The sequence below is a fragment of the Hemitrygon akajei genome, chromosome 2 (genome assembly GCF_048418815.1).
Source record: "Hemitrygon akajei chromosome 2, sHemAka1.3, whole genome shotgun sequence".
Classification (NCBI taxonomy): Eukaryota; Metazoa; Chordata; class Chondrichthyes; order Myliobatiformes; family Dasyatidae; genus Hemitrygon; species Hemitrygon akajei.
The window spans coordinates 166,412,419-166,439,938 of record NC_133125.1 but is presented as its reverse complement, the minus strand read 5'-3'; the positions used below and the strand labels follow the sequence as shown (position 1 = coordinate 166,439,938).

At 43.2% G+C, this 27,520-nt stretch overlaps 1 protein-coding gene across 2 annotated transcripts in view; it reads right to left on the bottom strand.

The window, feature by feature from the left end:
- ddah2 (DDAH family member 2, ADMA-independent) overlaps positions 1 to 15,606 on the bottom strand; it is a 69,094-nt gene extending 53,488 nt beyond the window's left edge. Inside the window, exons 1-2 of one of the 2 annotated variants that reach the window (XM_073031752.1) lie at positions 15,036 to 15,606; positions 14,156 to 14,978 (exon numbers count right to left, since the gene is read on the bottom strand). In XM_073031752.1, the coding sequence (XP_072887853.1) occupies positions 14,156 to 14,455 (300 nt within the window). In that variant the 5' untranslated portion in view covers positions 14,456 to 14,978; positions 15,036 to 15,606. The remainder of the gene's footprint in view (positions 1 to 14,155; positions 14,979 to 15,035) is intronic. The other variant, XM_073031760.1, reaches the window with a different exon arrangement.
- Positions 15,607 to 27,520: the final 11,914 nt, after the last annotated feature.

Sequence of the window (27,520 nt, the reverse complement as noted above, 5' to 3'; positions counted from 1 at the left end):
TAGAGACTTGACCTCACTTGGCTGTAAACTACTCCATTTAACCCTCAAAAGTCATTAACCCCTGCCAAAGGAAGTTCAGTCAAAATGGCATCAAGCTGTGCCCTCAGTTGAGACCATGGCTCCGACTCAAATTGTAATTGTAGGTTAGTGGGGATAGTTTTGGGGACAAAGAGGGGAGTTAGTGTCAGATTAGTATTTAGGGATAGAGAGTTAGAGGTCAGGCATCCACTCCCTTCTCAAAATCCAGTGATGTAGAAAGGGTCGATGGGAATAAAATGATTAGGGTAGGATTAGTGGTCAGCATAGGCTTGAGGGGCTGAGAGGGTATTTCTATGTTTTATCCGATGTACAGTCCACACTGATAATTCAAGGACATTATTTAATTCCCAGTTTGAGTAAATGGGAGGTGGGGAAGAGACTTAATATTAGAGGAAGCTGGACTAGATGCAGAAATTAAGTATCGATAAGGCTGCAGGCACTGGAATCTGGATCTGCTGGAGGAACTGAGACTGCAACATCTCTGGAAGGAAGTAGATGTTTGCACATTCCTTTTAGAACCCTACATCTGGGTCCCAACAGATCTTCCACCACAGACCATCTCTACCATCCAGCACAACCACTATATATTGTTATACTTCTGGACATCCAAACTGACTAGGCAACACACACCTATCAACCCCACCAACACATCTCCATTAAACACTTACACCCTTGACCAAGGCACCATAGACCACGTCAAGGGCAACCTCTCCCATGCTTAATGTGCCCTCAGTAGGTGCAAGGTCAAGTATCCCCTTCACTAACCAACATCCTCTTACCCCAAGCACAAACAAGCAGCCTAACTATCCCCAAATTTAACACCAGCTGTATTCTCCTCAACCCTGGATCTCTCCACTAATCAACATCCCCTTACCTTAAGCACAAATACCCTCACTAATGTCAACAGTTCCAACCACACCCCAAATCAGTCCCATCAACCCTGGACGATGCCCCCATTAACACTGAGTATCCTCACTAAGCACCCCCCCCCCACCAAATCTAAGCAATGCCTTGTGACTCCCAGGCCACACCACTCCTATAAATATGTAATTCTAAACAAGTCTCCACCTCCTGCACCATGCACCCTCAACTACATACAAACATGAAAATACATAGCATCTGCCCCACTCTAAGATAATGATTAATAAAAATAGATTTCAAGACAGACAAGTGGAGTTGAACCAGGTTAACTAAGGCAAGGGCTATTCCAAAGTGGCAGGGTCCAGTAATGAGACCAAAACACAAGGAGTAATCTTCTTACTGACCTCATGCTGGCAGCCCAAGGATGTGTTTGGGGCAAGTGCCACCACAGGGTCTGGCAGCAACATGGCATGCTCACAATGCTTGGCAGAACAGGACACCAGTAACAAAACAGCTCATTTTCATATTTGCCAATTGAAGTTTGTACTTTGTTAACCTCTCAATAATCTAAACCCTCGAGTGCTGACATAATCCTTAAAAATCTCCTCCGCAGATGTTGGAAATCCAAAGCATCACATACAAAATGCTGGAGGAACTCAGGCCAGGCAGTATTTATAGAAAAGTAAACAATTGATGTTTTGGGCCGAGACCCTTCTTCAGCACTGAGAAGGGGGAAGAACTGAAGGGTTGCAGTCCAAAACACATTTTATTTTTTAAAAAAACTTTTCCATGTCTGACCTGCTGAATTTCCTCAGCAACCTTTCAAGCTTAATGACATCTTTCCTATAAGCAGATAGTCAAACCTGATGAACAAAACTACAAACTTTAAAGGAGGATTTCTTAAACTACTACCACTCTTGCACACTATCACTTAAGCCCACTTTGGTGCACAGTTCAGCTGCAAGTCAAAAGTGGGGACAGTTTTGCTGCAAATTTGGAAGGGGGCACACAGAAATCTTCCACCCAACCACCCCCCCCCCCCCGCCATATACCACTCAGAAGTCTAATCGAGACCCATGTCTTCCTTTGCAAGAGATCTGCCTCAGAGACCAGCCTGAGATTGAGCAGCAGCAAAATAATAATTAGCTGCTCTTTTGACCCTTCCTGGAGGGGCAAGCAAATAGATACTTCAGCACACAAGAGTGCTTTCATGGGGATCTGCAAGCTATTCAAACGTTGTAATAAAGACCAGTCAACACAGTCAAATTACTGAGCCCTGATAAAGGGGTTCCATTCAATGCTTTTCCATTTTTTCTTCCCCTATTAAACCCACCACAAGCATAATAGCAAATTATGGGCTGGAACATTAATATCTTTCTTCCCAATTACAGGTTTTCAAAATCTCCATTCCAAAAGAACTCGAAATCCATGACTCAAAGAAATCTTAAGTACATTGGCAGACCATTTGGCCCATCCTGTCCATTCTGCCATTTAAGATTTGTAGCTGATCATGTCTTCCTGGATAAATGTCAAATTCCCCAGTAACTGAAGTTCAATAAATCCACTTTTATTTTATTAGTTGTCCAGGTAACCATGGTGATAGTTGGAGGCACATGGTTAGGAAAGATCTAAAGGGGCATGGGTCAAACAGATAAATAGAACTAATGTAGACAGACAACTTGGCTAGCCTGGACATTGCACTAAAGAGTCCATTTCTGTGCTATACAATTGTACAATAAGAGCGTGTAGACTTAGATTTATGAGGAAAGTTTCTTTTTCAAATTATGTTAGGAGACTGGAAAAGGCTGTCAGTTAAGGTCAAGCAGATAGAATAGCAATGTTTAAGCAGCATATGGCAAGCAGGGGGATGAGGTATATAAACCATGTCACAAATGAGAAAGTCTGCAGATGCTGGAACACACGCAAAATGCTGGAGGAACTCAGCAGGCCAGGCAGCATTTATGGAAAAAGTACTCTCCATCCCACCACCCCCCCCCCCACCCCCACCACCATAGTTGCTGCCTGGCCTGCTGAGTTCCTCCAGTGTTTTGTGCATTGATTATACAAACCATGTGTAGGCAAGGAATTAAAAGTTCAACATATAGGCAAGGAAATAATATGATATGCACAAGGACTGGTGGTGAGCACTGAATATTGACTAACACCTGAAGAATTAAGTTAACTGAGTTTAACATTGAGTAGGTTATACCACTTGAAAATAAATCAGTTTTCCTGACAAACAACAGCTGGATCTGGCTGACTAAGATAATGAGGTCAGTCTCAAGGCAATAGATTCAGAGTGACAGAGATTCCCACAATTTCCAATACTTTGCTTTGGAAGAGTCAGTTATCATGGGACTAAAGTCTATAGGCTTGACTGCTGGCTCCTACTAAATGCTCTGACAGAATAAGTGACTCCACCAAGTACTATGTTCAAGCCTTCAAACTGATGCTGCAATGTGGATAAAACAGGCCTTACAGACACCATTCAGAAACAAAAGGGGATTTTGTGTCACCCGTCCACCACAGTCATCACTTGTGTTTCCTCCAACAGCTCCCAAATATCAAGATCAGTGGAGGGTGGACTCGTGGTCTGAAGAGCACCATATCCTGATGAATCTTCCCATCCCGCCCCCTGACTTTATTCATCTAATTTCAATTATTCTATTAGCAGCTTGATTCCTGCCAAAAAGCTCCCTTTAAAGACACTCCTTTATTTCATCTCCTGACCAAGCCTTTGGTAAGATTGCCCAATGTCTCCTTATGCCAAGCTGTCAAGGGTGTTCGGAACAATGAAAAGATGTGTGAGTCATCAGCCCAAACTAACAGTCGAGGGGTGGAGGAAAGTCACGTCAGCAAAGCCCAAGGAAAGACTGAACAGGCTTTCTCATATATAAACTATGGTTTAATATGAGATAGTGTGCAGAAGCTCACCATAAAATATGATTCATGCACACAGCTGTTCTGGGGTTGCTTGCAAAAAGCAACACTTAAATTCCATGCTGTGTACACAACTGTCCTCACTTTTGGGTACTGCTTTCACATTGAACAGCACTGGAACAAGTTCTGAAACTCATTTTTCATCTTGAAGTATTAGCAGGTCACCAGGTCCCCATCAAATTGTTTACTCTAACAAACTGGGTGCAAGCCAGCTCTCACAGGAGTCGTCCTGCATTTCCCAGCAGCATACTCCCACATGTGGCCAGCAACTTCCTTTAGCCAATTACTAGCATTAAGTGTCAATTTACAAGAGACAATTAACCAGCTCAGGTCCTTGGGAAGGGTGAGGAAAAGGAAAGGGCAAGTGTGTCGTTACAGGGAGAATATGCAAACTCCACACAGGCAGTGCTCAAGATCATGATTCAACCCAGGCTGCTGGCACCCCAAGGCAGCAGTTCTACTTGAACTACTGCTATGCTGTGTTAACAGCAACAACATATCCAGGGTCATTGACAAGACCAATTCTAATGACTTTGAAAAGATTAGTTTGATATGCTCTTTCAGAATAGAATTTCATTTGTGGTAAATTAGTCTATTGTCACACCTGAGAAGAGTACATTGAAAAAGAAAACTAGTTTTTAATACCATCCATGATTAAATTATAAAGTGCATTGAAGTGGCTAGATTTTATTACAAGTTTGAGTAGATTTGGCACATCAAAGCTTATAACAAATTCCTACAGATTTGTCATCTAACTGGTTGCAGCACCTCCTGGTATGGAGGGGCCAATAGACAGCATCAGAAAAAGCTCCATCATGGGTACTTGCTGCTCTACCATTGGGGACATCAGTTTATGAGTCCATTGAGAGCTGCTAAAAAAAAATCTGCAATCAACCACAGAGCTCGTTTTCTGCCGAGTGCAACTCTGAGGGCAGTGCAGACTCCGATCTGGGCGCCACACCGCATCGGCCCCGCTTAAGTGTAACAGCTTCGTTTCCTCACTCCGGCGGTTGCAAGTGGGCGACACCGTGGCTTCAGGTCTAGTCTTCAAGAAGACCGAAGCCAGCCAGTTCCCCTGCCACCTGCCTCTGCTCTCATCCAATAAATCAGCAAAGCAAATTTGTGGAGTACCAGATTAACAATATCCAAAGGGGTCTTGCAATCATGATGGCCACTCGCTATTTGCCAGCCTATACGAGTATGAAATCCAAGCTCTTGATTATAGTGGTAAGGCATATAGACTTGCACAATACTGTACAACTTTGTAGTGGCTAAAGCAATCTCCACAATGTGCACAAGTTTTAATTATACACTATTTTTACAAACTATGTTTGTGGTCTTCTGCTGCTGTAGCCCATCCACTTCAAGGTTCAATGCGTGTGTTCAGAAATGTTCTTCTGCACACCACTGTTGTAACGTGTGATTACATGAGTTGCTGTTACCTTCCTGTCAGCTTGAATCAGTCTGGCCATCCTCCTCTGAACTCATTAACAAGGTGCTTATGCTCCTCAAGCTGCCACTCACTGGATCGTTGTTGGTTTATTGTACCATTCCCAAGAGTACGTGCATGAAAATCCCTCGAGATCAGTAGTTTCTGATATACTCAAACCACCTCATCTGGCACCTACAATCATTCCACATCCAAAGTCGCTCAAATCGCATTCCTTCCCCATTCTGATGTTTGTTCTGAACAACTGAATCTCCATGCTTTCATGCATTGAATTGCTGCTGCATGATTGGCCGATTAGATATTTGCATTGAGGACAAATTTTTCATTTTAAAATGTCTTGTTTACTGGAACACAAATGGTTTCTTTTCACACTCTGTGGCACATCAGGTAGCATTTTTACTGTTTCCATACCATTTAAAGAAAATAGACAAACAAGGCCAAGTTGCTAGTTTGATGCTCAACCCAGCATGGATGGAAAGCATGCGAGGAGACTGCCAGATACAAATTTGGAACCATTCACCTTGAAGTCCAGTAATGATGCCACTGCACCACCAGCCAGCTGACTGGAACACAAGCCACATCCATTATAGTTAGTTACTGGATTTAGCACGATTTTTCTTTCTTAAAAAAAAATGTGGATGATGTCTTAGATTTCTTCATTCAGAATAAGTACATCCTTGGACGGTGAGTCAGCAACCTCCTGTCAGGTTGAAACAGGTGGGGCCAATAGGACTCCATCGCTCCAAGGAGAAAGGGCAAGTTCAACCTATTTTCATAAGGTACACTCTCTAATCCAGGCAACATCCTTGCAGATCTACTCTGCACTCTATAGTATCCACATCCTTCCTGTACTGAGGAGACCAGAACTGAACACAGTACTCCAAAACCTTGGTCAGACCCCACTTGTATAGCTGCAACATTACCCATGATATTTAGTTATAGTCTCACCCTTCAGACTGCTGGCATTAATCCTATCTACACCCCTCAATTTTACATACCTCTATCATTCTCCCATCATCCTAAATCTCCCCGATTCTCACTCCAGGAAATAAAGTTCTAAACTATTTAAACTTATCCTAGTCAACTCTAGGAGGTGGTAATTAGACAAGTGAAAAAGGGAGTGATCGTTGGTCTTGTTTGTGACAAATCGCAAGGCAAAACCTACACTGACGTGTTTAAACTTATTCAAATTCTTCCAGTGGGTACCATGAATATTCTGGGAGGTGAGGGAAAGTACAAGACATTTATAATCAAATAAACTCTCCAAGCTTCCAGCCAGGTACAGGTATTGATTACAAACAAAATTTCCATAACAAACTCTGCCATCTTCATCAGGGATTCTGATGAAGATGGAGGAGTTTGTCATTGAAACAGTTACAATCGATACCTTTACCCTGCTGGAAGCCAGAGACAAATTTATTCATCATGTACTGGGAAATCACTAGATTTTTCTCAATTTATGTGTTTCACTATACAATATGGAAACATCAGAAGCATGCCATTTTGCCCCAAGCCTGGCTTAGTTTAGATTTTCTTAGAATAATATTGTTCCCAACAATGTTATCCAATCTCTTTCTACATTTGACAAGACACTCCCAAACCTAAAAATCCTTCCCCCAGAGTGACTCACTTTCCCAGACTAAGAGCAGCTATTGAGGGTGGAGAGTACAATTACAAATGTGAATCTGTTAGATGGAATAAAGACAACCCTGCTCAATAAACAAAAGATAGAAGTCAACAGGTCAGACAGCATTTGAGGGAAGTGTACTTCAGGTGTCCTAATGCAAGATTTTGAACCTGAACACCAACTCCTCCCTCACCCACTTATTTCCTACAGCAGACTGTAGATGCAGCAGCAAACAGTCACTCATGTCACCAGGTCTAACCCCGCATTCACCCATGCACAAATGTGCCATTACAGCTCACAAGGATATCCAGCAAATTGCTGGTCCCTTCCTACCACAACAGTGCCCCCAACAGCACTATTCCCACCAAGCCTCATGGGTGCACAGCCACACAGCAACTGCAATACTCTTGTGCACATAGCGTTCATCGCTGTGCAGCTGGAATTTTCTTTACACAATATTTGAAGTGACAGCTTTCAGGCCAGGTAAGAATTTCCTCCTCAGAGCAATGGTTAGTTTGTAGAGCTGTAAAACTGGAGGGAACCTTGCCAATAGATTTGAATGCATTGCTAGGGATGAAAAGAGAGGAGGAGGTGGAGAGTATCTTAAATGTATCTATTTTAATGCTAGGAGCATTGTAAGAAAGGTGGATGAGCTTAAAGTGTGGATTGATACATGGAATTATGATGTTGTAGCTATTAGTGAAACATGGTTGCAGGAAGGGTGTGATTGGCAACTAAATATTCCTGGATTTAGTTGCTTCAGGTGTGATAGAGTAGGAGGGGCCAGAGGAGGAGGTGTTGCATTGCTTGTCCGAGAAAATCTTATGGCGGTGCTTTGGAAGGATAGATTACAGAGCTCCTCTAGGGAGGCTATTTGGGTGGAATTGAGGAATGGGAAAGGTGTAGTAACACTGATAGGAGTGTATTATAGGCCACCTAATGGGGAGCGTGAGTTGGAAGAGCAAATGTGTAAGGAGATAGCAGATATTTGTAGTAAACACAAGGTGGTGATTGTGGGAGATTTTAATTTTCCACACATAGATTGGGAAGCTCATTCTGTAAAAGGGCTGGATGGTTTAGAGTTTGTGAAATGTGTGCAGGATAGCTTTTTGCAACAATACATAGAAGTACCGACTAGAGATGGGGCAGTGTTGGATCTCCTGTTAGGGAATGCGATAGGTCAGCTGACAGATGTATGTGTTGGGGAGCACTTCGGGTCCAGTGATCACAATAGCATTAGCTTCAATATAATTATGGAGAAGGACAGGACTGGACCTAGAGTTGAGATTTTTGATTGGAGAAAGGCTAACTTTGAGGAGATGCGCAGGGATTTAGAGAGAGTGGAATGGGTCAAGTTGTTTTATGGGAAGGATGTAATAGAGAAATGGAGGTCATTTAAGGGTGAAATTATGAGGGTACAGAATCTTTATGTTCCTGTTCGGTTGAAAGGAAAGATTAAAGGTTTGAAAGCGCCATGGTTTTCAAGGGATATTAGAAACTTGGTTCGAAAAAAGAGGGATGTCTACAATAGATATAGGCAGCATGGAGTAAAGGAATTGCTCGAGGAATATAAAGAATGTAAAAGGAAACTTAAGAAAGAGATTAGAAAAGCTAAAAGAAGTTACGAGTTTGGTTTAGCAAATAAGGTGGAAGTAAATCCGAAAGGCTTCTACAGTTATATTAAAAGCAAGAGGATAGTGAGGGATAAAATTGGTCCCTTAGAGAATCAGGGTGGTCAGCTATGTGTGGAGCCGAGGGAGATGGGAGAGATTTTGAACGATTTCTTCTCTTCGGTATTCACTAAGGAGAAGGATATCGAATGGTGTAAGGTGTGGGAAACAAGTAAGGAAGTTATGGAACCTATGACAATTAAAGAGGTGGAAGTACTGGCGCTTTTAAGAAATTTAAAAGTGGATAAATCTCCGGGTCCTGACCGGATATTCCCCAGGACCTTGAGGGAAGTTTGTGTAGAGATAGCAGGAGCTCTGACGGAGATCTTTCAGATGTCATTAGAAACGGGGATTGTGCCGGAGGATTGGCGTATTGCTCATGTGGTTCCATTGTTTAAAAAGGGTTCTAGAAGTAAGCCTGGCAATTATAGACCTGTCAGTTTGACATCAGTGGTGGGTAAATTAATGGAAAGTATTCTTAGAGATAGTATTTATAATTATCTGGATAGACAGGATCTGATTAGGAGTAGCCAGCATGGATTTGTGCGTGGAAGGTCATGTTTGACAAACCTTATTGAATTTTTTGAAGTAGTTACGAGGAATGTTGACGAGGGTAAGGCAGTGGATGTAGTCTATATGGACTTCAGCAAGGCCTTTGACAAAGTTCCACATGGAAGGTTAGTTAAGAAGGTTCAGTCGTTAGGTATTAGTGCTGGAGTAATAAAATGGATTCAACAGTGGCTAGATGGGAGATGCCAGAGAGTAGTGGTGGATAATTGTTTATCGGGATGGAGGCCGGTGACTAGCGGGGTGCCTCAGGGATCTGTTTTGGGCCCAATGTTGTTTGTAATATACATAAATGATCTGGATGATGGGGTGGTAAATTGGATTAGTAAGTATGCTGATGATACTAAGGTAGGAGGTGTTGTGGATAATGAGGTGGGTTTTCAAAGCTTGCAGGGAGATTTATGCCGGTTAGAAGAATGGGCTGAACGTTGGCAGATGGAGTTTAATGCTGAGAAGTGTGAGGTTCTACATTTTGGCAGGAATAATCCAAATAGAACATACAGGGTAAATGGTAGGGCATTGAGGAATGCAGTGGAACAGAGAGATCTAGGAATAACAGTGCATAGTTCCCTGAAGGTGGAGTCTCATGTAGATAGGGTGGTGAAGAAGGCTTTTGGAACGCTGGCCTTTATAAATCAGAGCATTGAGTACAGAAGTTGGGATGTAATGTTAAAATTGTACAAGGCATTGGTAAGGCCAAATTTGGAATATTGTGTACAGTTCTGGTCACCGAATTATAGGAAAGATATCAATAAATTAGAGAGAGTGCAGAGACGATTTACTAGGATGTTACCAGGGTTTCAGCACTTAAGTTACAGAGAAAGGTTGAACAAGTTAGGTCTCTATTCATTGGAGCGTAGAAGGTTGAGGGGGGATTTGATCGAGGTATTTAAAATGTTGAGAGGGATAGATAGAGTTGACGTGAATAGGCTGTTTCCATTGAGAGTAGGGGAGATTCAAACGAGAGGACATGATTTGAGAGTTAGGGGGCAAAAGTTTAAGGGAAACACGAGGGGGTATTTCTTTACTCAGAGAGTGATAGCTGTGTGGAATGAGCTTCCTGTAGAAGTAGTAGAGGCCAGATCAGTTGTGTCATTTAAGGTAAAATTGGATAGGTATATGGATAGGAAAGGAGTGGAGGGTTATGGGCTGAGTGCGGGTAGGTGGGACTAGGTGAGATTAAGAGTTCGGCACGGACTAGGAGGGCCGGAATGGCCTGTTTCCGTGCTGTGATTGTTATATGGTTATATGGTTATATGGTTAATAGTACATATCAAGATACAATATCCAGAGCATCACAGCACAGAAACAGGCCCTTCAGCCCATCGAGTCCTTGCTAAAGTTAAGCTACCTACCCCCATCAGCCTGCGCCTGGAGCATAGTCTTCCATGTATTTATCCAAAGTTCTCTTGAGTTTTGCAATTGAACCTGCATCCACCACTAGTTCTGGTAGCTTGTTCCACACTCACACCACCCTCCAAGTTCCCCATCAGATTCCTGCAATCTTTCACTTTGGTGCAGTATTTCATTGATTTTGTCATTATGGATTTATTGACTACACCCACAGGAAAGTGCATCTCAGGGTTCCCATGTGCTGATATTCTCTTCTTGTCCTTTCAACCTTAACCTATCAACTGCGTCCAAATTACACCCTGTATTAACAAACCTATACAGGAAGTGGTCATAGCCTCTGGATTAAGAGGAAAGGCTAGGTTGGTGGTGTAGTGGCATTAGTACCAGACTTCAAGGCAAATGATCCCAGGTTCAAATCCGGCCAGCTCCTTGCAAGTTTTCCATCTGTGCTGGGTTGAGTGCCTCAGCCTTGAGGAAAAACAAACAAATGCTAAGGAAACAGCCAAAAAAGCTGGCAAACACACCACAAGGCACAAAAAGGAATAGGACAGCTGTCACAGGTGCCCAAATGATTAATATTTAACAAGTTTATTCAACAGGTCCTTCAATTACAAGATATGGCACTAAAGAGGATTTTAAAAATGATAATGTAGTCTGTTCAGTCTCCATGTTCAAATTGCAACTCTTGCTTCATTTCCCTGAACATCACCACAGCATGGAACAGACCCTTCAGCACGATACTAACCCATCTGCCTGCACTTGACCTTGCTCCCCACTTATTCACATGCCTTTCAAGCATGGCTGAGATAACCACTTATACCACCACCCCTGCAGCACGTTTCAAGCACCAAGTACCTCAGAAGAGAACAAACCCCAAATCTGAAAAAGCTACAAGGGAAAAGATGAAATATGAGGGCAGACTAGCCAATAATACAGAGCAGGATACCAAAGTTTTTTTCCTCCCAGTTATATAAAGAGTAGAAGGGAGGCAAGAGTTGATATTGCACCACTGGAAAATGACACTGGTGAGGTAGTAATAGGGGAACAAAGAAATGTTAGATGAACTTAATTGGCATTTTACTTCAGTCTTTACTGAAGAAAACAGCCATATGCCAGGGGTCTGAGTATCAGGGAGCAAGTGCCATTCTGATTACAAAGGAAGATGTGCTAGGCCAACTGGAAGGTCATAAGGGAGACCAGTCATTGGACCAGATGGACTACATCCCAGAGTCCTGAGAGAGGTTGCTAAAGAGACAACAGATGCATTGGTCATGATCTTTTAAGAATCTTGATTCTGAAATGGTCCTGGAGAACAGCAAATGTCACTCCATTCACTAAGGGAGGAAGGCAAAAAGAAAGGAAATTACAGGCCAGTTAGCCAAACCTCAGTGGTTAGTGATGTATTGGAGTCTATTAAGGATGAGGTTTCAGGGTACTTGGAGACTGATAAAATAGTCAAAGTCAGCATGGTTTCTCAAGGGAAATCTTGCCCGACAAATCTGTTAAGAGTTATTGGAGGTGGTAATAAGCACGGTGGACAAAGGAGAGGCAGTGGATGGCATTTACTTGGATTTTCAGAAGGTATTTGATAAGGTCTCACACAAGGTTGCTTAACAAGACAAGATCCCATGGCATTACAGGGAAGATACTGGTATGGATAGAGGAATGAGTGACAGGGCGGAGAAGGTAAGTGGGAATAAAGGGAATCTTTTCTGGTTGGCTGCCAGTGACTAGTGGTGTTCCTCAGAAGTCCGTATTGGGACAGCTATTTTCACATTGTCATTGATTTAGATAGTGGAATTGATGGCTTTGTGACAAAATTTGCAAATGATTCGAAGATGGGTGGAGGGGTAGTTAGCACTGAAGTAGCAATGCAATTGCAGCAGGACTTAGACAAACTGGAAGACTGAGCAAAAAAGTGGCAGATAGAATACAGTGCTGGGAAATGCATTTGGTACAAGCAATATTGCTGCTATTATCCAAACAGGGAGAAGGTTCAAACATCAGAGGTGCAAAGGGACTTGGGAGTCCATGTAAGACTCTCAGAAGGTCAATTTACAGGTTGAGTGTAGTAAAGGCAGCAAATTAAATGTTAACAGTTATTTCAAGGGGAATATAATATAAAAAGGAGATAATACCTGGCCTTTATAAGACACTAGTCAGGCCACATGGAGCATTGTGAACAGTTTTGGGCCCCATATCTCAGAAAGGTTGTGTTGTCAGTGTAGAAAATCCATAGGGTGTTCACAAGGATGATTCTGGTAATGTAGGGGTTAACATAAGCATATGACAGCTTTAGTACTCACTGGAATTTAGAAGAATGCGGGTGGGGGTGGGGGTGGGAGATCTCATTGAAGACTACTGAATGTTGAAAGAACTAGATAGGGTCGATGTGGAGAGGATGCTCCTATGGTGAGGGTAGCCAGAACCAGAGGGTACAGCCTCAAAATTGAGGGGCAACTTTTTAAAAGAGGCAAGGGGAATTATTTATTTATTTTTAAAAAGCCAGAGAGTTGTGAATCAGTGAAGTGTTCTGCTACAGACTGCAGTGGAGGCTGAGTTAATGGGTATCCTGAAAAGATAAGTTGATCATTTCCTGATTAGACAGAGCATGAGTGTATGGGGTTGAGTGCAATCTGGAATCAGCTATGATGGAATGGTAGAGTAGACGCAATAGCCCAAATCCTTTGCTACATCTTATGGTCTTCCCTTAAACTCCACACCCCAACTCACTCTTTAAAGCGACACCTTGGAGTATTAGATATTTCCAATCTAAAGAGATAGTGTGCTTTATCCATGCCTCCTACATTTTCAGGTACTGTATCAAGTCAGCCCCTATTGCCTCCTTTGAGAAGGAGAGTGAACTAAAATAAGACTTCCTGGATGATAGAAACCTGCAACAAAGAAAGTGCCTAGCAGGTCAGTCAGCATCAGTGGAGAAGGGAACTAATCAACACTATGGGGCAAAGACAGTTGCCACCCCGTGCAAGTGTTCCATGCTTTTTAAGTGTGTAGTGAAAGTCTAAATTGTCCATAAGCGATAACCATAGATCACACAAACTGTCCCTTCTGACTGTCGTGTTCACAAAATGCCTATTGCTCAACTCGTCTGTGATAAAACAAAACGTTCAGACTCTTTAATGCTCCTTAATGCTCCCACCCCTCCTCTACATAGAGAGGGGTTAAACCTCAACCCGCGCCCCACCCCCCGTCTCCCAGGAGTTAGCAAAGTGATCCACTGGGCTACAAATGTAACTCAACTGGAAGACACCGCAGTGTTATGAAGAGAGAGGAACGCACTCCCAGCGGACTACCACCGCCAGGACGGCAGAAAAAGCAAGATGAGATCACAGGTCGACTGCACAATAATAAAAGGAAAACACTTCAATGGAGCGCAAAGCATCTAGTTCGAAACTACATCAAGGGAACGCAGGAGGGGTGGGGGCGTAGGGAAAGAACAAGTGTTACCGCTTAATCATGTACAAACGTAGACACAGTTAAGGATAGCGATGAAAAGTTAGAATTAGTGTGGCAGATTAATGAAAAAAAGTTGAGACACGAGACGGACTAACGAGTAAGAATTCGAAGACAAGGAAACAAGTCGGGGAGTGGGTTGCTCTTGGCAACCGGCGGGTCCTCGGTTCTCACCTCCTTCCTGCGGTCTGGGTCCCAGGGACGCGTGAGCAGCGCCGTGTCGCCCTGGACCACGGCGATGTCCTCGACTCGGAGGCTGTGAGGCCAACCAGGCTCTTCCTGCGCCGGCAGCTCCACCACCTGCAAGCCCAGCTTCTGCCTCAGGATACCGGTGTAGACCCCGAGCTGCCGCTGCAGCTTGGCCACGTCCAACTCCGAGGCCGCTCCGCCCGACGCCTCCTCCCTCTCTCGCTGCAGCATCGCATTCGGGATGGCCCTGACGATGGCATGGGTGTACCTTCCGAGAAGTGCCATAAACTCTAGTCGCAGACACTTATTCCAACCTTGTAGACCCCAGCTAACTCCTTCTACGGGGCAACACGCGGATTCTTTTAAATCCAATTTCAATTGCCCTGATTGGTTCCTATCAAGGACTCATTGATTTCAATCGCTTAATTGGTTTTGTTTTCTATTTATAGTTTATATTGGCTTAATCTCCTCGGTTTCCAAGTTGTCTGATTATATTTCCAGTATTTAAATCACGCTTCTACCAACTCGATTTTCCCGCCGATTGCCTTCTCCCTCTAACTGTACATATCTGTTTTACCCACTTTCTGTCCCCCCATTTATCCCAATGCCCTTCTCCTCCTTAAATGCTCCCTTTCTTTTACCCCCGTTTCGCAATAGTTGATCCTTCCCCCCCTCAAATTCAACTACAAAACTCTTTTATTCCCTAACACAGTTAGTCCACTGATTCTATTTCCCCTGCCTCCGATCACCGTGCTCGTTCGATTCCGCTTCTAGTTGCCCCCGTCTGTATCTTTTTCTTCTCTTCTCCCTCCCCTCCCTTGCCCTCTTTCAATCTCCCTTCTGCTCTTTGTTTCTTTCTTGCCACTCCTCTCGGGACACCCCTGATTTTTAACCCCTTTTATTTTTCTTGCCCTTTATCTAAACTGTGGCTGTCGGCTTCCGCTCCTGGGGCTCCCTCGTTCTATCCTTTTCACTTTGCGTTTAATAACCTTATTTCACCCCCCCCTCCCCCGGTCCCTTCACTCCCGCCGCTTTTACGTTAACTTATGACTGACCTGAACGCCAGTTCCGGGGCTAATCTCCCCTCCCCTCTTCTTTGCCCTGTCACCTCGTCTGCTGAGAGACTCCACAGCACAGTTCCTTGCGATAAATCTTAATTTTTCCCCACCTCCCTGCGGATAACGGTTCCATATATAAACGTGTTGTTTCCTTACTCGCCCACTCTGTTGACGAACTGAACTCACTTTTCTTCTCAGAATGAACCTCCTCACAGATCAAATCTTACTTTCTGTCAAATAAAGAACTACTCCTCATTCAATCATGCTCAAGGCTAAGCTGTTTTATCTCCCGATTTACTCCTTCTAACCTTCTGAGTTCTGTGTATGGTTTTCTTCTCCCAATTCATCACTCCTCTCTGAACTCCTCCCTCTCCCACCACACCCCCTCACCATCCACCGATGAGTTGTTCTCTCTCTTTCTCTCTCGTGGCTGTTTTAACTCGTTCTGTTAAAGCCGAGCTTGATCGGAATCCCCTTTCCCCAAAGTGATCGCGCGCCTTTTCCACCAAGTCTTTTCACCGGAGCTCTGAGAGACGGTGGGTGTTGGTGGGGGAGGGAGGGAATGCACTCAAAGCCAGACCCCGCGGAGGACGAGAACGTTTGGAAGATGGCGAGAGGCAGCGCCACCATCTGCTTGTCTGGAGGAGAACTCGCCGTCAATTTTATTTTACCCTCTATCTAGGCAGCTCCTTGGGAGCTGAGACAGGAGACATTCCAGATTCAAGTTTGTTTAATGTCATTTCCAGTACATAGGTTTTAGGGGAACGAAATAATTGTAACTCCGGATCCGATGCAGAACAAAAAACAGCACAATACGATAAATAACACAATAAAGGTGAATACATCAGTTAGCTCATCTACATAGATTGATTGACGTCGATAAAGTGATGCTAGGTACAGGAGTGTCTGTATGTAAGCTGGCTGACAGGAAATTATAAAGTAGTTGTGTTTGGGGGTGTGGAGGGGTGGGTTAGTGGTTGAGGTGTTGATCAGTCTTACTAATTGGGCAAAGTAATTCTATTTGAGTCTCATGGTCCTTGAGTAGTCTCCTCCCTGATGGGAGTGGGACAAACCGTCCATGAGCAGGGTGGATAAGATCCTTTATGATATTGCTGGTCTTTTTCTCGCACCATTCTTTATACAAGGGGTGATTGATAAGTTCGTGGCCTAGGTAGAAGGAGATAGGTTATACAGCACTCGTTACATGCACATTCAGGTCAACTCTTTGAGTGATTATGCAGAAAGTTTGAAGTTAATAACTCATCAGGGGTTATTGATACATTCGTGGCCTAAGGTAGAAGGAGATATTATTAACCAAACTTTCTGCATAATCACTCAAAGAGTTGAACTGTATGTGCATGTAACGAGAGATGTGTAACTCATCTCCTTCTACTGTAGGCCATGAACCTATCAATCATCCCTGCTGTGGACACTTTCTGGAGGCCCAAGATCCGTATGCTCCACAACCGCTGGACTAAGTGTGTAAGTAGGAGGGGACTATGTTGAAAAATAAATGTGCTAGGCCACAAACTTATCAATCACCCCTTGTATACTGTATTTCCTTCATGGCGTGTAGACTTGTGACAGTGATGATTGGACAGTTTTGACTACCCACTGCAGAACAGTTTCCGAACCATGCAGTGATGCAGCGCGTTAAGATGCTCTCCACTGCGCATCTGTAGAATGAAATGAGCATTGATGTGCATAGTCCCACTCTCTTCAGCCTCCTCACAAAGCAGAGGCATTGGTGAGCTTTCTGGTTGTGTGGAATGTGTTCTAGGACCATGACAGGCTGTGTGAGATGTGCACTCCTCGGAGTTTGAAACTGCTCAGTTTCCACTGCCACGTTGCCGATGGTAAGAGGGGTGTGAGTGGAGCGAGTTCTCCTGAAGTCAATAACCATTTATGTGTCTTGTTGACATTGAGGAAGAGGTTATGTGCCTGGCATCAGGCCTCAAGCTCTTCACTTACTCTCTGAAGGCTGTCTTATAGTTGCTGGTGGTGAACCCCACCACTGTCATGTCTTTGGTAAACTTGACATTGTGATTACTCGGGTGTTTGGCTGTGAAGTTGTGTGTGAGCAATGGGCTCAGCTCACAGCCTGGGGAGACATTCATCTTGAGAATGATGGGGAGGGAAGAGCTGTTGTGCATCCTGACTATCTGAGGTCTGTTAGGAAGTCCAACACCTGGTTGCATAGTGATGTATTTAGACTGAGGAATAGGAGTTTGTTCACCAAGGACTGTGGGACAATAGTGGTGAATGTTGAACTGAAATCCAGAAACAACGTTCTGATATAAGTGTCCTTATTTTCTAGGAGTGTCAGGACCAGGTGCCTGACGGATGCTATGGCATCTGTCATAGAGGCTGAAAATGCTGGAATTTGGAGCGTCCCACAACTTGCTGGATGAACAGCAGGTGAGGCAACAGCCCATTGACTCTATAGATGCTGCCTGGCCTGCTGAGTCCCTCCGGCACTGTGTGCATTGCCTTGGGAGTTGAAGATTACTTGTCTCAATCTCCTATCTGTAAGCCAAATTCAGGTTTATTATCACTGACATATGCTGTGATATTTGTAGCTTTTTCAGTAGTGGTAAAGTGAAAAACATACAGTAAAACCTACCACAAATCTCAAAAACAAGTATATAGTGCAAAAAAGGACTAGTGAGGTCATGTTTTTGTGTTCAAGAACAATTCTGAAATCTGATGGCAGAGGGGAAGCTGTTCCTGAAAGATTGAACATGGATTTTCAAGCTCCTGTACCTCCTTCCTGTAAGGAAAGTGTTAAATGTGATTCCTCCTTGGTATATGCTAGAGTAAAATGGAAGTTCAAAAGATGAAATGGTGTCAGCTTGGAATGTGGTAATGGCCTGTTTCCCCCCTTATTGATCAACATTTGTCTCTCATTTGAATGCACATTGTAAAGATTAGATAGTGGTGAAAAATATTTTCCTCTTTACACCCCTGCTGTCTCTATTTTTGATTTGTGTGTGTCTAGGCTAAAGGTTGTGAGAGATGAGAAGGGATCTTGAAGGGTGTAAAAAGGAGCACTTTCTTTGTGCAAAGCAGAAATATTCTCTTAGGCAAAGTATTTACTTTACTTTTACTTTACTTTATTGTCACCAAACAATTGATATCCTGAATGACCTGACTTGGTCTAACCAAGCAGAGTCCACTGCCAAGAAGGCCCACCAGCGCCTTTACTTCCTGAAAAAGCTGAAGAAATTTGGCCTGTCCCCTAAAACCCTCACTAATTTTTATAGAGGCACCATTCTTCTAGGGTGCATCACAACCTGGTATGGAAGTTGTCCTGTCCAAGACCGGAAGAAGCTGCAGAAGATCGTGAACGTAGCCCAGCACATCACACAAACCAAGCTTCCATCCTTGGACTCACTTTACACTGCATGCTGTCGGAGCAGTGCTGCCAGGATAATCAATGACCCACCCAGCCAACACACTTTTTGTCCCTCCTCCCTCTAGGAGAAGGTTCAGGAGCTTGAAGATTCATACGGCCAGATTTGGGAACAGCTTCTTTCCAACTGGGATAAGACTGCTGAACGGATCCTGACCCGGATCTGGGCCGTATCTTCCAAATATCTGGACCTAACTTGCACTACCTTACTTTCCCTTTTCTATTTTCTAATTATGATTTATAATTTAAAGTTTTTATTATATTTACTTTGATTTGTTCTTCAGGGAGTGCGAAGCGCACAATCAAATATCGCTGTGATGATTGTACGCTCTAGTATCAATTGTTTGGTGACAATAAAGTAAAGTATTTGACAAGGTGCTGCACATGACACTGCTGAACAAAGTAAGAGCCCATGTTATTACAGCAAAGATATTTGCAAGGACAGAAGATTGGCTGACTGACAAGATGCAAAGAGTAAGAATAGAAGGGATCTGTTCTGGTTGGTTGCCAGTGACCGGTGGTGTTCCGCAGGGGTCGGTATTGGAACTGCTGCTTTTCATGTTATATGTCAATGATTTGGATAATGGTATTGATGGCTTTCTGGACAAGTTTGTGGATGATACAAGGATAGGTGGAGGGGCAGGTAGTGTTGAGGAAGTAGTGAATTTGCAGGACATAGATAATTTAGGGGAATAGGCAAAGAAGTGACAGATGGAGAAAGATGCAAGGAGGTATATGGTCATGTGCTTTGGTAGAAAGAATAAAAGCACAGAGAAAATTCCAAAATCAGAGGTGCAAAGGGACTTGGGAGCCCTCATGTGGGTGCCTAAATGTTATCTTACAGGTTGGGTCGGTGATAAGGAAAACAAATACAATATTAGCATTCATTAACATTCAAGGATGTAATGTTGAGGCTTATATGGCATTGGGCAGAATGCACTTGGAGTATTGTGAGCAGTTTTGGGCCCCATATCTAAGAAAGGATTTCCTGGCATTGGAGAGGGTCCAGAGGAAGTTAACGAGAATGATGAATGACCCCAGGAACAGAAGATGAGTGTTTGATAGCTCTGGGCACGTAATTATTGGAGTGTTAAAGAATGATGGGGAATCTTATTAAAGCCTAACGAATATTGAAAGGCTTAGATAGAGTGGACATGCTTCCAATAGTGGGGTAGTCTAGGACCAGTTGGCAGAGCCTTAGAATATAAGGATATCTGTTTTGAACAGTGATGAGGATGAATTTCTTTAGTCAGAGGGTGGCAAATCTGTGAAGTTCATTGCTACAGACAGCTGTGGAAGTGAGGTCATTGTGTCTATTTAAAATGAAGGCTGAAAGGTTCTTGATTAGTTAGGGTGTCAAAAGTTATGGTAAGAAGGCAGGAGAAAGGTGTTCAGAGGGATAATAAATCAGCTACGATGGAATGACCAAGTGGGGCAAGTAGCCTAATTCTGCTCATATGTCTGATTGTCTTATGGTCTAACTTTCTGCAAGTCACAAAAATAATCAAATAATACAGGAGGAATAAGGAGATGGATGATTCAAAAATCTGATGGTGGAGTCAAAAAGCTGTTCTTAAAATATTGAGCATGGTTTTTCAAGCTTCTGTACCAGGAAAGTGTTAAATATGATTCCTCCTTGGTATATGCTAGAGTAAAATGGAAGTTCAAAAGTTGAAATGGTGTCAGCTTGGAATGTAGTAATGGCCTGTTTTCTCACTTATTGAACAATATTTTGTCTCTATTTTGAATACACATCATTGAGATTAGATACGAGTGAAGAATGTTTTCCTTTTTATTCACTTGCTGTCTCTGCTTTCGAGCTGTGTATGTCTAGGCTAAAGGTTGTGAGAGATGGGAAATTATCCTGAAGGGTATAAAAAGGGGGCACGCTCTTTCTGAAAAGGAGGTATCTTCTCTTAGGTTACGTCTTTGACGAGGTGCCACACATGACACTGCTAAACAAGAACCCATGGTATTACAGCAAAGACACTTGCATGGATAGAAGATTGATTGACTGGCAGGAGACTCCAGAGGAGGTTCAGGAGAATGATCCAGGAATGAAAGGGTTAATATATGAGGAGTGGTTGATGGCGCTGGGCATGAGAGTTTAGAGGAATGAGGGAGGATCTCAATGAAATCTATTGAATATTACAAGGCCTAGGTAGAGTGGATGTGAAAAGGATGTTTCCAATACTGTAGTTGGAAAGTCCAGGACCAGAGGGCATTGCCACAGCATAGAAGGGCATCCCGTTAGAACAGAGATGAGGAATTTCCTTAGCCATTTCGTGGTGAATCTATGGAATTCATTGCCACAGACAGCTCTGAGGCTGAGTCATCGGGCATACTTAAAGAGGCAGTTCATAGGTTCTTGATTAATAAGGGTGCCGAAGGTTACAGGGAGAAAACAGGAGAATGGGGTTGAGAGGGATAATAAATCAGCCATGACTGAATGGCAGATCAGACTCAATGGGCCAAATAGAGTAATTCTGCTCCTATGTCTATTGGGCTTATGGTCACTACAGGCGCCAGTGCTAAGATTTGGAAAAGATAGGGACAAGCATGTCGAGAGGGTGAATACGTCGAGAGGGAGAGAGAAGGGTGGCATGAAAGTTTCCGTGTCTGTGGTTCCCTCCAGTATTCTGCAGATCAGCTCATTATGTGCACAAAAGTAATAGTTTACTTTCTGTACTACTACTTCATTAACCATTTGTTTTTCTTTTTGTGTTGCATGTTTTCTATAACTCTAATAAAGTGATTTATTGTGGTTTAACACGTGTACAGTGACCTCTTAGTTTGTGAATACATATGCGAATACCCCTGGCTGAATCAGAAAAGAACACACAACAAATCTTAAAATACTTTTGTTACACTTCAACATTCAAAGTAAAATTTATTATCAGAGTACCTACATGTCACCCACCCTGAGATTCTTTTTCATGCAGACATACTTAGCAAATCTATAGAACAGTAACTATAAACAGGATCAATGAACAATAAACTTCATATGCAAATATAAATAAATAGCAAATAAATAACAAAAGCATGAAATAACAAGATAAAGAGTCCTTAAAGTGAGACCATCGGTTGTGTGAACACTTGAAGTAGAATGAGTGTAGTGATTCCCTTTTATTCAAGAGCCTGATGGTTCAAGAGTGAGAAAAGTGCTTGTCCTGGGAGGTTAGGATCTTTGATGATGGATTCTGCTTTTCTACTGCAACATTTCATGTAGATATGCTTGGTGGTAGGGAGGGTTTTACCCGTGATGTACTATAAGACCATAAGACATAGGAACAGAATTAGGCTATTTGACCCATCGAGTCTGCTCCGCCATTTCATCATGGATGATCCATTTTACCTCTCAGTCCCAATCTCCCCATATCCCTTCATGCCCTGACCAATCAAGAATCTATCAACCACCACCTTAAATATGCATACAGGCGTGGCCTCCACAATTGCCTGTGCCAAATAATTCCACAGATTCACCAGTCTCAGGCTAAAGAAATTCCTCCTCATCTCCACTCTAAAAAGACACCCCTCTATTCTAAGGCTGTGTCCTCTGGTCTTAGACTTTCTCACCATAGGAAACATCCTCTCTACTTTCACTCTATCAAGCCTTTTCATCTTTCAATGGGTTTCAATGAGGTTCACTCCTCATTTTTCTGAATTCCAGTGAAGACAGGCCCAGAGCCATCAAACACTCTTCGTATGACAAGCTGTTCAAACCAGGAGTCATTTTTGTGAACCTATAATATACTGGGTCAAATCCACTACCTTCTGTAGGATTTTCCACTCAGGCATTGGGATTCCCATGCCAGGCCATAATGCAGCCAGTCACACACTCTCCACCACACAATGTTCTTGAAGACATGCCAAATCTCTGCAAACTCCTAGGTGAGGTGCTGTCATGTTCTCTTTGCAACTATATTTATATAATACATCCAGGACAGGTCTTTTGAGATTGTGACACCTAGAAATTTAAAGTTACTGACCCTCTCCACTTCTGATCCTCCAATGTGTACTGGCTCATGGACCTCTGGTTTCCGTCTCGTGAAGTCTGCAATCATTCTCTTGGTCTTGTTGATGTTGAGTGAGAGGTTCTTGTTTTTCACCTCTCAGTCAGATGTTCAGTCTCCCTCCTGTATGCTGATTCATCACCACCTTTGATTTGGCCGACAACACTGGTGTCATCAGCAAACTTGTATATGGTGTTGGAGCTGTACTTAGCCACACAGTGAAGTGAGTAGAGTAGGGGGCTAAGCACACGTCCCTGTAGTGCTCCTGTGTTGATGGAGATTGTACAGGAGATGTTTTTGCCAATCAAAACTGACTAGGATCTGCAAGTGAGGAAAATCCAGGATCCAATTTCACAAGGGGGTATTGACAGTACTGAGAGCAGGGTATGCTCTGGATGATGAGGGTCCTTAATGATGGATGCCACCTTCTTAATGACGGTACGACCTCGTGAAGATGTCCAGGGTTGTGCCATTATGGAGCTGGCTGAGTCTACAACCTTTTAGAGCCTCCTATGCTTTAGAGTTTCCATACAAGGAGGTGTTGCAAGGCTCTCCTCCGTACATCTGTAGAAATTTGCAAGGGTCTTTGATGACATACCAAATATCAAACTCCTAATGAAGTAGAGCCGGTGGTATGCCTTCCTGATGATTGATTAAGGCAGTGTGGGACTCTAAGACTCTGATGTGTTGAGGGCAGGGGTATGGGTTTGGCTGAGAGTACTTCACAGGTTGTTCGGGAAGTTGTTTTGCAATGTACGAATTAAACCTTAACATGCTGGTAATACTCAGCAGGTCAGGCAGCATCGGTGGAGGGAGATGCATTAATATTCTAGATCGAAGACCCATCAAAAACAAAAGAGAGATAAAAAAATTAACTTAAAGTTGTGGAGCTCCTGGATAAATCATAGTGAGTATCTGTGATAGGCTGAGGCTGGAGTTGCTGACAGGATCAGTGACAGGGAAGTGGTATGTGTTGTAAATAGCAGGACAGGCTGTGTTAATGGGGAGCAAAAAAAATCAAGCAGATTAAAAAATACTGAGGCAATATCGCAGAAGGATGACTTACAGCAAAAAATGGCCAGTTCTGATATTGACAGAATGAGTTGTCTGAAGTTGCAGAATTCCATATTGAGTTAATGCACTCAATCAGAAGATGAGGTGCTGTTGCTCAAACTTGCTATAGACACTTTTAGCATGGAGATGCCCATATAAGCTAGTTCTATTTACATGTGTTTGTCCTATATCCCTTTTAAACTTTCCTGTCTAAGTACCTTTAAAATGTTAATGTTCCAGCCTCAATCGTTTTCCCTAACAGTTTATTCCAAACACTAACCACCCTCTAGGTGAAAAAAGTTCCCCTGATGTCGCTATTAATTCTCTTCTCACTTATGTTAAACCTGACTCCTGATGAAGGGTTTCAGCCCGAAACGTCGTTATTACCTCCTCCCATAGATGCTGTCTGGCCTGCTGAGTTCTGCCAGCATTTCGTGTTTTTTTTTAAACCTATATCTTCTTGTTTATGATTCCCCAGCCCTGGAAGGAAGGAAGTGCACATTCACCCCATGCTCCTCTGAATTGTATACACCTCTAACTTGAGTCTCATTGTGTCATTAGTAAACCTTAGCCTGCCATGTGGGACACATGCCAGCATTTATTGTCCATGATCACAAAAACATAAACTAAAGCATTAAGAGTCAACCATGTTGTGTGGTCCAGATCACACATATACCAGACAAAGTAATTTTCTCAGATTTCCTCCGTTGCAGAATGTTGGTGAACGGGGTTGGCTTTGACCATAATGCAGTGGTTTGGTGACGATCATTATTGAGACAAGTTACCTGTTTAAATTATAGATTTGTTTCATGGTATGAATTTAAAGTGTTATGAGATGCTCCCAACTGGAGCATTTGATAGGCAATCAAAAGCCCTACTAGTGATTTTGTCTAGCATTTGTTTTGTGGTCAGTTCTCAATCCAGTTAGATACAATGCCTTGAGCCTTGCTCCAGCATTTGGGTCCAAGCCATCCTCATCAAGGACTCTCCTCACATAAAATCCGCAGCTATCATGATCCTCCAAGCGGACCACAACCTTGTCGTGGTTTGAAGGCCTTAATGAGCCAGAAAGCTATGTTGGCTGGAGTCAGGGCCTTGTGTTTTGGCTCTTGGAAGGGTCACCCATGCCAAGCAGGCCAAAGGGTAGAGGCCAGACTAAGAGTGGTCCACCAGTCCTCCAGGTCAGGGGTTCAGCTCACAGCTCACAAACCTGACTGGTAAAACAAAACTGAAACAGCAATGAACAATCCTTCTACATCTGAGTGTGACGGTATTCCTGAGTCTCCACTTGGGACTTGCATGGCTGACAGTAGTGAAAACCGAGAAGAAGCTACCGACACGATGAATGAAGCCGTGAACAGCACCAGACCTTCAATGCTCCCCTAAACACCAGCAGCATAAAAGGTAAAAGAGAGTAGAGAGTTATCATGATGGGATTCAGACTTAAGGTCCTGGATCACAGGACTACAATGGTGACCACAAGTAACAACAGCAACTGACTTGGCCAGGAAGTAAAATTGGAGGAGATGTAAAGTTTGTCGGGCTCTGAGTATCATTTACTCCACAGACTCAAGAATGATAAAATCCTTCATCTGCTTCTTTCCTTCTCCTGCTTTTGTTGGTGTTCCGCTGCCTGTCATCAGTGGAGGACAGCTGCGTGATAACACTGAGCTGACAGACGTCTGACAGCAGGGCACTAAAATGGATATCGACAGGATGCACTCCGTGGATTCCAGGGAAAGCATAGTCACCTCACACTGATATCCAGACTAGCTGCATCAAAAATAACTGGACTGCTTCCTTCTTCATAGGCACTGACTCTTGGGACTGGTTACAGAAGACACTAAGCGACAGACATCGCCAATCCTGATGGTTGTAGTTCACTTTGGAGTCTGAGAGGCAGGTGATTCAGCTAAGGACTCCAGCCTCTCTCTGCGGCTTAATCCACCTGTCCGGGTTCAACTCCCACCACAATCTGTAAGGAGATTGTGTGTTCTCCCCGTGACGCAGGGGGTTTCTTCCAGGTGCTCTGGTTTCCTCCCACAGTTCAAAGCCCTACCAATTGGTAGGTTAATTGGTCATTGTAAATTGTCACATGATTAGGCTAGGGTTAAACTGGGGGTTGCTGGGCAGCGCACCTCGAAGGGCTGGTAGGGCCTGTTTCACACTGCATCTCAATAGGTAAATCAAAATGAACAATTTACATCAATTAAATGCACACTTGCTTTCAGTAAATTACACAGAGAAAAATTAGTCGGCATAGGACTTAAAAACTAAAAGTTCAAATTTAGTATCAAAGTATGTGTAGAGTATACAACTTTGAGATTCATCTTCTTGCTAGCAGCCACAAAACAAAGAAACACAATAGAATCGAGAAAAAAACACACACACAAAGACTGACAAATATCCAATGTTCCAAAAGAGGATAAATCATGGAAATAGTTAAAAAAAAAAATAAGCCAGTAATGCATAATCCAGCTGGTGGAGTGGTGGCATCTGCACAGGACTTGGAGGTGAGTGGTCCCGGATTCAAGTCCTTGCACGCTTTCCATCCGTGCTGGGTTGAGTATCGAGCTGGCAACTTGGCCTCGTAAAAACGCTAAAGAAATGGCAAGGTTGCTGCAAAGATGTGCCACAAGGCATGGAAAGGAGCAAGAACAATGAGCTGCAGAGTCCTCGAAAGTAAATCCACAGCTGCAGAGTCAGTTCACTGATTTAACAAGGGCAAGTTACCTCGAATGACAGGGGCAATTTTAGTCTCAGTCCATCATTGAGAACATTCCAGTGGACTGCTTGATGTTGGACTGACCAGTGGGGTGGACGGCTTCAAGTTTGACTCAGGAGGCAGGTTTCAAAATGAGGAAAGAGTGACTGAAGGGTTTAGCAAGGGGATTCTGGAGCCTAGGGCCTAGTATAAAGAAGCAGGTAAGAGATACAATTAAACTCAGCACATCTTTGCTAAAATGACTTCAGATCTGCTCCACAGACAATGGTCAACAATGCTCAATAAAGACTCAAGAGGTAGTAACAGCAGTAGGTCACCCAGCCCCTCGGGCTGCCTTGTCATTTAATACCGTCGGGCAGTAGGTACAGAAAAATTAGTTGGCAAGGGCCTTCAAAGCACAAAATTCAAATTTATTATAGAAATATCTATACCATGTACAACTTTGAGATTCATCCCTGGTCCTACGCCACCAGGTTCAGGAACAGTTATTACCCTTCAACCGTCAGGCATGAGTGAACCAGTGTGGACAACTTCATTCACCATCACTGAACTGATTCCATAGCTTACAGACTCACTCCAATGGATTCTTTACAACTCATGTTCTCAGTATCATTTATTTATTTACACAGCTTGTCTTCATTTGCACATTGGTTCCTTGTCAGTCTTGGTCTGTGTGCATAGAGTTTTTTGTACATCTTATTGGCATTTTTTTTTCTGTGAATGCCTACAGAAGATGAATCTCAAGGTAACATCTATGTACCGTACGTACTTCGATAATAAATTTACTTTGAACTTTGTTTAATCTTTACTAGCCTCTACTTTTCCATATTAATTCTCCTTAGCCATCAATCCATTCACCTCTCAACAACTTACTTACTTTGTGGTTTACCACAGAAAGCTGTGTGAGTTATTAAGAGGAGAGACCTATGGTTACAGAAAAGCAGGCAAGGGCTTGGAACTGAGGTGCGATTACTTCAGCCACTGTGGTGTGGAATGAACACCTCCTGTGTCCTAGACAGTTCAAGACAGCATGCCACTCCCTAGAAATGCTCTAAGAGTAAGTTCTTGGAAGCCAACCACAGTGATGCA